This window comes from Neomonachus schauinslandi, chromosome 10 (assembly GCF_002201575.2).
Source record: "Neomonachus schauinslandi chromosome 10, ASM220157v2, whole genome shotgun sequence".
Classification (NCBI taxonomy): domain Eukaryota; kingdom Metazoa; phylum Chordata; class Mammalia; order Carnivora; family Phocidae; genus Neomonachus; species Neomonachus schauinslandi.
Window position 1 is genome coordinate 132,065,672 of NC_058412.1, and position 10,675 is coordinate 132,076,346.

General features: G+C 42.3%; 1 protein-coding gene across 1 annotated transcript; it reads left to right on the forward strand.

Annotated features, from left to right (window-relative positions):
- Positions 1-135: 135 nt before the first annotated feature.
- On the forward strand, positions 136-10,313 carry CSTF1 (cleavage stimulation factor subunit 1). The gene is made up of 6 exons (XM_021677811.1): positions 136-218; positions 2,688-2,888; positions 4,484-4,761; positions 4,909-5,106; positions 5,943-6,333; positions 9,492-10,313. The coding sequence occupies exons 2-6, from the start codon at positions 2,720-2,722 to the stop codon at positions 9,749-9,751; spliced, it is 1,296 nt and encodes a 431-aa protein (XP_021533486.1). The 5' UTR covers positions 136-218; positions 2,688-2,719; the 3' UTR covers positions 9,752-10,313.
- The last annotated feature ends 362 nt before the right edge of the window (positions 10,314-10,675 follow it).

Consider the following 10,675-nt stretch of genomic DNA (forward strand, 5'->3'; position numbering starts at 1 on the left):
GAGGTAAAGTCGGAGGAGGTTAACGAACTACTCCAACGCGCCAGTAAGTAAGATGGCGAGAAGGGCAGGCGAGAGTGGGGCCGATCGATAGCGCAGCGCTCGGCGCTTCGCCCTTTGCGCGTGCGCAGTGAACGTGCGCTCATAGCGATCGATCGGGCAGAATTCGCGCCTCCATTTTTCTGGGAGAAAGCGGGAGATCGAGAGAGCCGGACTAGCGGGTACTGAGGGCCTGGGATGCATGGAGAGCGCCTGGTGCGGTCCGCTGGGGTCTTCACGGAACCTCAGGAAAGATGAGCGAGGCGGGAAGGCCCGATAGTGAGCGGGGTGGCATGCGCCCTGAGTTGCTAGGCTGGGCCTGCACACCCTCTTCTTTTCCTCGAAGGCCTCGCTCCCACCCTCACTCCGTCCTTAGTTCGCTTCTACCGCGGGATGGTAGCGGAGCTTCGTGAAGGGGGCGTGTGTGTTCTCGCCCTGGTCCCCCTTCCAGTTCCGGGTGTAGACAGTTCCTAGGGTTTGTTCTTCCCGTCCTGGGGCCTCGGCGTCCTCACCTGCAAATTAGGGGTGGTAATTAGGCACTTACTAGCCCAGCGAGCGAACGTTCTGTGAGACTTGAGAAGCGGGCCTCGTCCTTTCTTTTCTTTCTTAATCTTTGTATACCCCGCCGATGCTCCTGGCATGGGTGCAGAGACGGGAGAGAATAGTGGTTAAGTTCTGGGCTCTGCTGTGGGCAGTCCAGGCGGCCACTTGACGAGACTCAGCCACACTTTATTTTCAGTTTCCTAACCTCTTTATGCCTCTTTCATCATCTCTGTTGTGTCGTAGCGTTGTCTACACAAGCATAGATTTATATACAGTTGCTTCTACGTCTGCTTAAATACTTTGAATGATTTCATTCAGTGAGCTAACGCTTGTAAAGTGCTTAGCACGGTGTCTGGCAAGTGCTTAATAAATGTTAGCTGCAGTTATTAACACCCATCAGTGCAGCACAGTAAAGACTGGAGCTCTGAGGTCAGATAGCCTGGGTAAGGACCCAGGCTGTGTCATTGACAAGCTCTTTGATCCTGGGTAAGTTAACCTCTCTGCACCTCAGGTTGCCTCTAAAATAGGATTAGATGAGTATTAAATGACGTAATGCATAAGTTGCTTACGCTGTGTTATATACTACACTTATGTCTAATAAATTTTAGCTAGTTTATTACTGAATTTTTTAAAGATATTTATTTGAGAGCAAGAGAGGGAGCATGAGCAGGGGGAGGGGCAGAGGGAGAAGCAGGCTCCCCAATGAGCAGGGAGCCCTATGCGGGGCTCAGTCCCAGGATCCCGGGATCATGACCTGAGCTGAAGGCAGATGCTTAATGGACTGAGCCACCCAGGCGCCCCTGTCATTAAATTTTTAAGGAGCACTACAGAAAGTCATCAGGGACAACACAGTCCTTGAGTTAAACCATCTGTATTCTAGTCCCGGTTTCTCCAGGCACTGGTCATGGGCCCTTGGACAAGTTATTTTCCCTTCTCATCTGTAAACAAGATTACAGGGCCTCCCTTACAGGATGGTGTTGAGGACTAAGTAAGAAGAAACATGCTGAACACTCAGTAACTGTTAGCTGTTCTTATGATCAGTAGCTTCAGTTATTCTCCAGGGGGAGTTAGAAAACATGGTTCCCCACTCCTTTACTGTAAGACACCCCCCTTCCAGAATCTTTCCCTGTAAAGTACAGCAATCCAGGCAGTACTGGTGTTACTGCTCACTCCTCTCCTTTCTGGTATTCCTCTCTCCCCTGTGCTCTGACTTTCAATTTCTTGTCTGCCTGTGACTTCTGTTCCTTATTACTGGCCCCAGATTCCTGTGGCCTTCTGATCGCTGTCCAGATAAACATACACATACAAACATTGATTTTTCGAAGTCAAATTATCCACTCATGTCCACCAGTTGGACTTATTTTTTTGCATAGACCAGAAACCATCATCTACAGTTTTCATTTCACTATCTAAGAGAGAACTTAAGCACTTGTGAACCAATCTAAGGGCACAATCCTTTAGATTTTTACCTTTTTTCCCCCCACGTTTTTATCGTTGTTTTGGCCATATCCTACTTGCCAGTATTTTATTAAGCATCTTTGAATCTTTCCAAAGCATTGTGGCTTTTGTGCCCTTGTGTTTTTATTTACTATCTAATTAAATTATGTAATTTAGCAAATTTAGTTATCTTAAAATGTGTTTTAAGAATGAACATTGCTGACATCAGTAAACATACAGCTCAGCTGGTGGAAACAGTAGTGTCTAGACATTCAACAACAACAGCTGTCTTACCTATTGCAAATACCAGTCAGTGTCTTATAACAGAAGAAACAAGACTCTGGGATAGCAATAGAGAATAAAAATGGCAGGCAGGTAGTTTGACAGAGAAGAAAAATTGATGGAAAGTTCTGTAATTATTCGCTAACATGATTTGAATAATTTCTGTGTGCCACTGTGCTCAATGCTCTGCATGCACCATCTTATTTAACCTGTGCTAACTTGCTTAACAGCTGAGGAACATGGTCTCAGAGGAAGGAGGTTGATGACCAAAGATGATGCAACTAGTAGAGCTGGGATTTATGCCCCGCAAGGCTGACCGGATTGCTGTGTTGCTTCTGTGACTCCCTAGTGCCTCTGCCCTTCACCATCCCTGTTTTCTCATTTTGCAGCTGGCAAGGAAATTGTCTTCCTCTTCTCCACGATGTACAGAACCAAAGTGGGCTTGAAGGACCGCCAGCAGCTCTACAAGCTGATCATTAGCCAGCTCCTCTATGATGGCTACATCAGCATTGCTAATGGCCTCATTAATGAAATCAAGCCTCAATCTGTCTGTGCACCCTCGGAGCAGCTCCTGCATCTCATCAAACTAGGTAGCTTTGAACGCAGATTCATTGATTCCATGACAAGGTTCCAGAGGTTTTCGTAATCAGAATTTTTCAAGCTTATTTTTGTTTAGTTTTAGTGCCTAGTATGTGTCAAGTACAGTGCTCGATACTGAAAGAGTAAGCAAACCCCAGATTATGAAGATTTTGAGCTGGTTCTAGCCTCAGGCTCTGTATAAGAATTATCTGAAGCATTCTTTCATTGTATTATTGACTTCAGATTTCAGCTCAAATGGTATTTCAGAGTCCTCTTCACCTTTTCTAAAATTACCCACTATCTTCCCCATACCTCCCCAGGTACTCTAAAACAACAGTCCCATTTCCTTCATAATAGAATCACTATCTGAAATTTTCTTCATTGTTTCAGGTTGTTGCCGATATAGTCTGTACCTCCCCAGAAAAGACAGCAAGTTCAATAAAGATCAGGATCTTGTCTTGTTCAAAAATATATCCTGTGCTTGCCTGGGTTGTAGAAAGCACTCAGTAAAATATAGAATTAGCAACATGTTTATACCCTTTGCCTTAGCAGTGCCAATTTTGAGAATTTGTGTTCAAATTTGAGGAAATAAAATGAATACAACTGAAATACCCAACAATAAGGAATTAGTTGTGAATGTTCTTGTATCCATCACATTGGGTCCAACAACATGATGTAGATAAACATTACACTGGCCAGATGTTTATTTTGTTTGAGTAAATGAACAAGTTACAAAATATCATATAGTGTGGTTCTATTTTTGTTTTAAGAATTGTAACAACTGTGCATGGAGAAAGGTCCAGAAGAATCATGCCACCATGTTAACAGTAATTATCTCTGGGTGATCTAATAGAAGGTCATTTTTATTTTTGTGTTCATCTGTATCCCTAATTTTTCTTATACTAATAAACATACTGTTTATATGATATGTGAAGTTATTTTTAAATTTAAAATGTATTTTCTTGAGAAACTTCCATTTATTTAAATATCAACATTCTTTCAATATGTTTCACTAGTGTTAATGCTAACATTGTATCTGACTTAATGAGCCTCAAGGCTGCTACTAACAGATCTCAGCACTAAAATATTAAAATCCAGAAGGGGGAAAAAATGGACAGCTTAACTATAGGACTGCTTTTTTACATTTCTGTAGTTGTAATTAAAGTAGAAAATTTTGGAGGCAAAAATCGGGGGAGCTGGTGTAACCTATTGGAACCTAACCTTCTCTGATCCATTCTGCCCATAGTGTGGTCACTGTGCATGCACCTAGGTCGATACACGTAATTTTGTGAAACGCTAGGTGTCATGCAGCTCCAAGAAAGAGTAAATTGACACTGGATCCAGAATTTTGTCTTGGCTTTTTAAAATAACATTTTCTTGTGCACTTAATTTTTTTTTTTATAAAGATTTTACTTATTTATTAGAGAGAGAGCAGGAGCAGGGGGAGGGCCAGAGGGAGAGGGAAAAGCAGGCTCACCACAGAGCACAGAGCCCAAGGCAGGGCTCGATCCCAGGACTCCAGGATCATGATCCAAGCTGAAGGCAGACACTTAACCGACTGAGCCACCCAGGCACCCCTCATGCACTTAATTTTTATTCCTTTCAGGAATGGAAAATGATGATACTGCAGTTCAGTATGCAATTGGTCGTTCAGATACAGTTGCCCCGGGCACAGGAATTGACCTGGAATTTGATGCAGACGTCCAAACTATGTCCCCAGAGGCTTCAGAGTACGAAACATGCTATGTCACATCCCATAAAGGACCGTGCCGCGTAGCCACCTACAGTAGAGATGGGCAGTTAATAGCTACTGGATCTGCTGATGCTTCCATAAAGATACTTGACACAGAAAGAATGTTGGCCAAAAGTGCCATGCCAATCGAGGTAAAATCCCAGTAACATACGTACTATTTGCCTTTTGTTCATTGGGAGAATGAGAGACCAGTTTAGACCGGACCAAACTTAGCATAGTTGGGTATTTTGAGTCAGACAGATTTTAGATTTTGAGCATCTGTTTTCTCATTGGTCTAGGTCATGATGAATGAGACTGCACAACAGAACATGGAAAACCACCCAGTGATCCGAACGCTTTACGACCACGTGGATGAAGTCACATGTCTCGCTTTCCACCCGACAGAACAGATCCTTGCCTCTGGTTCAAGGGATTATACTCTTAAATTATTTGATTATTCCAAACCATCTGCAAAAAGAGCCTTCAAATACATTCAGGTTAGGAATGTTTGGAAAGGAGCTTTACATTTTTTTCTTAAAAACAAAGAGCTATTATTGTATGACTGTTCTCTTAAAGTAGTCTCAGTGATCATCGTATAAAACTGGAGGACACAACAAGGACACATGCCGCAGGTGGCTCAGGAATCCAGTTTGCATGGACACGTGGTCCACATGCTGCCCTGTGCCCACCTCTTCTGGCCGGTCAGGACTTCTGGCCAGTTTATGCAACAAGGGTTCAGAATCTGTATCACTTTTTAAAGGTTGCGGAACCCTGTGTAAGGACAAATCAACTTTGCTGAAATGTAACTTAATGGGACTCAAAAAATTATTCAGTTGAAACTATCACATGTTTCCTGGAAAAGTGACATTTGGTACCACATTTTGAATTTGCAGTTCAGAAATACTAATGTTTTGGTAGTGGCTTCTACTTTTTAATAATTTAACTTAGTTTTTTACTCAATATTTGGAGACCTAGGACAAATTGAAGAAGCTGTTCACGTGTACAAGTTGTGTTTATCCTTGTTCATTCACGTGTGCTTGTATCCTAGCCTGATAATGTTCCATTCTGAGTTCACCCCGTGTTCATTTGCAAATAACGAAGCTCGCTTCTGTGGTTTTTGGAATAAATAATCTCACCAGTAAATAGTTTTTGAAATCTCTGTTCAGATGATACTTTCTTGTATTCTAGAAAGTTCATTGTTCCTTCTTAAACCTGTGTAACGTCTGACCGTTGTTTTATGTACTCTTTCCATCAACCAAATATTTTCCACATTTCCTCTGGATTTAATTGTTCACTAGTTAGTCACTTAATGTTGATGTCTCTGTCCTAACAGGAAGCTGAAATGTTACGCTCCATCTCTTTTCATCCTTCCGGAGACTTTATACTTGTTGGGACTCAGCATCCTACTCTTCGGCTTTATGATATCAATACATTTCAGTGTTTTGTCTCTTGCAATCCTCAAGATCAACACACCGATGCTATATGCTCCGTGAATTACAATCCTAGTGCCAATATGTATGTAACTGGTAGCAAGGACGGCTGCATCAAGTTATGGGATGGTGTTTCAAATCGATGCATCACAACTTTTGAGAAAGCCCATGATGGTGCTGAAGTTTGTTCTGCCATTTTCTCCAAAAATTCGAAATACATTCTCTCCAGTGGAAAAGACTCTGTAGCTAAACTTTGGGAGATATCAACAGGACGAACGCTGGTCAGATACACAGGTATGTGAAGAATTGCTATTAACATTTTTTCTGTAGCATTTTACAGTTTCCAGAGCTCTTAAATCCTCACGAGAGCCACATAATAGATGTATGCGTTGAGCAAGGCAGATGTGATCCCTCTTTGAGATAGGAAACCAAGGCTTAGACATTAAGTAGTTTAGCCAAGGCTGCAGTTCGTAAGAAGCAGAGCTGGAAATAGAACCATAGTTTCATAACCTTGTTCTTCTCCATACGTTACAGCTTCAGCAAGATCTGATTCCATGCAAGTAACATTTGAGATTCTGGTGGTCCATTTGCAGACCAGTGGTCTGCCTTTTTCCCTCAAACATAAGAGCAGTCCAGAGAAAAGCCTGAGTTAGTGGATCTCAGTAAATCTCTGCATTAGGGAAAGAAGGCTGAGAGGGAAGATCTTGGCCTATTCCTAAGAGTGCAGGTAGCCCTAATAGTTACTTGGCAGTGAATGTCGGTAAAATATTTTGTCTCATTCCCTGTTCCTTGGAGCTGAAAAGGCTGTTGTTTGGTAGAAGACCTCCAGGAAACTTCAGCTGGTTTCCTCTGTTGTGAGATGTTTGTGTCATACGCTAAAATCACCAGGACCAGAACTCTATAAGAAAACAACGCATTGTAAGGGCTGGGCGGTGGTGGTTATTAGTTAGCCTTTTAGAGAAGAAAACTCAAGAGGTGGAGACTGAGACATCTGAACCACTAGGGTGCAGCATAACCCCCTCAGATTGATCTCATGGTAACCAGAGTTCCCTTCCTGCCGTCCGTCTGCCTTCTGACATAACACGGTACAACTAACTAGCAAGTCTTGAGAAGAGTCATTTTTATCGTAATTCTTGGTGACTTTGTTGAAAAACTTTTGTATGTTCAAGGACTGTGTGCTTGTTGCAAAAAGAAGATATAAAGATGATCAAAGTAAAAGTGGGAAAGCCTCCTCCCTCTTCAGAATTAACAACCACCATCTGAGTGTGATGTATCAGGAAGGGTACACACTAGATCCTCACAAGATTTATTATGTTTGTTTTGTCTTGTGAATATTGGGATGTTTCATGCTTAAATGTGGCTGATTGGTTTGTTTTGGTGGAGAATTGGGATTTGATTTTAAAATGAGATTATACTGAATTTATATACAAATTCCCTCATTTTCTAATTCACAGGTTAAGACTCCATGTCAGCATGCTTAGTTCTGTGTTTCCAGCTTCAGTGTTTAGTTAGAATTCAAAGGATTCTTGAAATAATGAAAGACAAGGAAAGACTAACAAGCATTAGAAATTTCAATGTTAAAAATTAATTCAAAACACTAAAAATTAAAATGCTGAACTAGGGAAACAATATGCATAGCATGTGAAGTGGACACGTATCGGTGGTCAGTGAGCTCAAAGAGAGCGAGGTGACCTGCAGTACTGTAAACCTAAGAAATGAAAATGGAAGGATCTTACTGTGCTCATCAGATGGCGGGAATTTAAAAGATTGTTTTATCTTGTATTGATCAACATTTTAGGAAATTAAATATCTTATTGTTAGAGGAGTGTCAACTGGTAAAGTATTTCTAAAGGGCAGGTTCGTGTCCTGTATCAAAATTTTCAGCATTGGACCCACTATGTGCACTCTTAGAAATTCAAGATTTTTTTTTTGGCAGAGAGAGAGACAGCGAGAGAGGCAACACAGGCAGGGGGAGTGGGAGAGGGAGAAGCAGGCTTCCCGCTGAGCAGGGAGCCCGATGCAGGGTCCGATCCCAGGACCCTGGGATCATGACCCGAGCCGAAGGCAGACGCTTAACGACTAAGCCACCCAGGTGCCCTGCACTCTTAGAAATTCAGTCTAAAAAGACTCTCTCGTCAAGCATGCACAGGCACACACAGAAAGATGTCCATCCCAACATTATCTAGAGTAGGGGAAAGGGAGAGGTAACAGAAATGTCCACCAGAAAGCTTTGAGTAAATTGTTGTTCAGCATCCTTTTCACAGTAAGCAGCCTTTAAAAGTAAATACTCACCCTGCACAGCTGTATATGTGTTATACCTCATGCTGATCCTTGCAACCACCTTGTGGGTAGGTGCTGTAATTATCCTCCACAGAACAGAAGAGAAATTGAAGGTGTGACAGGGCTATGTAATTTGTCCGTGTTCACATCACTTGTAAGTATTGAATCCAGATCTGATACCAACACTTTTATTTTTATCCATTAAACTATATTCCATCTTTATAGACTGTTGAATAAAAGCACATGATGTGGGCGCCTGGGTGGCTCAGTTGGTTAAGCGACTGCCTTTGGCTCAGGTCATGATCCTGGAGTCCCAGGATCGAGTCCCGCATCGGGCTCCCTGCTCGGCAGGGAGTCTGCTTCTCCCTCTGACCCTCCTCCCTCTCATGTTCTCTGTCTCTCATTCTCTCTCTCTCAAATAAATAAATAAAATCTTTAAAAAAAAAAAAAAAACACATGATGTATGCTCTGCTTTACAAATGGACAACATACAGAGATATTGAGAAAGGATATTCGTCAAAATATTGACTCTGGGTGTAAAATTGTCAGGCAGTTTTAATTTTTTATGCTTCATACAGTATTTTAAACATAAAATTTGTATTTTCATGGTCCTAAAAAAGCCTAAAGCTTCCTTTTGGAGAGCAGATGTTCATTCATCCCAGTAATTCTGTTCTAGGAATTTAATCCTGAGGAAATAATGTGTTCGATACAAAGAATTGGTCACAGTGTTATTTGCAGTCAGATACAAACTAAATGCTTAGCAGGAAAAGAATTAGCTAGTAATAGTGCTTCCTAACAGTGGTGTATTTTGCAGCCAGTAAAAAAAACATGGAAGAATGAATGTACCCAACAAAAAGTTGATTTAAACTATGACAGAAAAGACACATAATATAGCACCAATTTTGTATTTTTTTAAAGATGTTTTTATGCCTAGAAGTACATCAGAGTGTTCACAGTTAGTTGCCCGAGGTGGTGAGCGGGGGGTGATTTTCTTCTGCATACTTTCGTGGAGTGTCCCAAATTGCACAATAAATGTGTGTTCCTTCCATTTTAAAATGCTGTTTTGGCATCGATGGGATAATTAACCAAAGTACAGCAGTCTGAGGATGGAAAATGTAAACGTGGGCAGCTAGCCCTGGCACTCAGACCCTTACCCTCTCGTCTCTTTGCAGGTGCCGGCTTGAGCGGGCGGCAGGTGCACCGGACGCAGGCCGTGTTCAACCACACCGAGGACTACGTACTGCTGCCGGACGAGAGGACCATCAGTCTGTGCTGCTGGGATTCTCGCACAGCCGAGCGCCGGAACCTGCTCTCCCTGGGCCACAACAACATCGTGCGCTGCATCGTGCATTCGCCCACCAACCCCGGCTTCATGACGTGCAGCGATGACTTCCGAGCACGGTTTTGGTACCGGAGATCAACCACGGACTAGCCCGCCTCCAGGATACGGGGTTCTTTTCTCGAGGACTGTGCCCCTCCTGCCCCTGCATCCCATCACCAGCTCCAGCTCCGGTAGTAAGTCACTGCACCACCTGGCAGTCGTGCTCCCACCTCTCCATCCTTCTTGGATTTGTACAAAAGAATCTTTTTTTACCTTGATGTAGAATCATGGTGGGAAAAGTTGGAAACGCAGATCTGTGCGGTGGTTCTGCATTCACTGATTATTACAGTGTGATTTTCATCGGTTTTGTAAATACAGGACTTGCCATTTCTCTTGAATCTCTTGATCATTTGAAGAAGGATAGAGTATTAAAGTGCTTTCTAGATCTCAAGTGGATCTGTCCTGAGGAATTTTCGTTTGATGGTTTTGTCAACTTCTGTGCCTGTTCTACAACCTCTTTGTCTATATATCTCCTTGCAGAATACATTTGGGCAGATAAGTAGGCATACGGCTCTGAGAATCAAGAGTGTTGTGCCATATTAAAACCATTTTAGAGAATCTATCAGTTCTATCCTAAAATGACATCATCCTGAAAATAAAGCTCGAATCTCCAACTTTAGTGTTACACCTTTTTCACTTCAGTAAAATTAGCGGTCAGTTTTTCCTGAAGATTTGTAGGAGACAATATGTTTCATCATACCTCCCACCTTCTCCTTTCATTGCCTGCAAATGCTTATCTTCAGTAAATACTTCTCATAAGATTATTACCGGTTGACGGAAAACCTAATTGAAGATCCATCCAATCTAATCAAAATTAGGTGACCCTGCTGCCGCTCTCCGGTGTTGCTTGTTTCACAGATGATTAATATCGATTGACTTTGTTCTTGTGTAATTTTAAATCTCATTTTTCAGTTCTCTTCAGCATGAATTGTCACCACTCATCGTGGATGCACACCGGAGCTATGTTCTTGGAAG

Bases quoted from the DNA above. Each gene is read 5' to 3' on its own strand.
- CSTF1 (XM_021677811.1), top strand. From the start codon at position 2,720: ATGTACAGAACCAAAGTGGGCTTGAAGGACCGCCAGCAGCTCTACAAG. The intron at 4,762-4,908 runs GTAAAATCCCAG...TCATTGGTCTAG, and splicing joins AAAGTGCCATGCCAATCGAG to GTCATGATGAATGAGACTGC. The intron at 5,107-5,942 runs GTTAGGAATGTT...CTGTCCTAACAG, and splicing joins GAGCCTTCAAATACATTCAG to GAAGCTGAAATGTTACGCTC.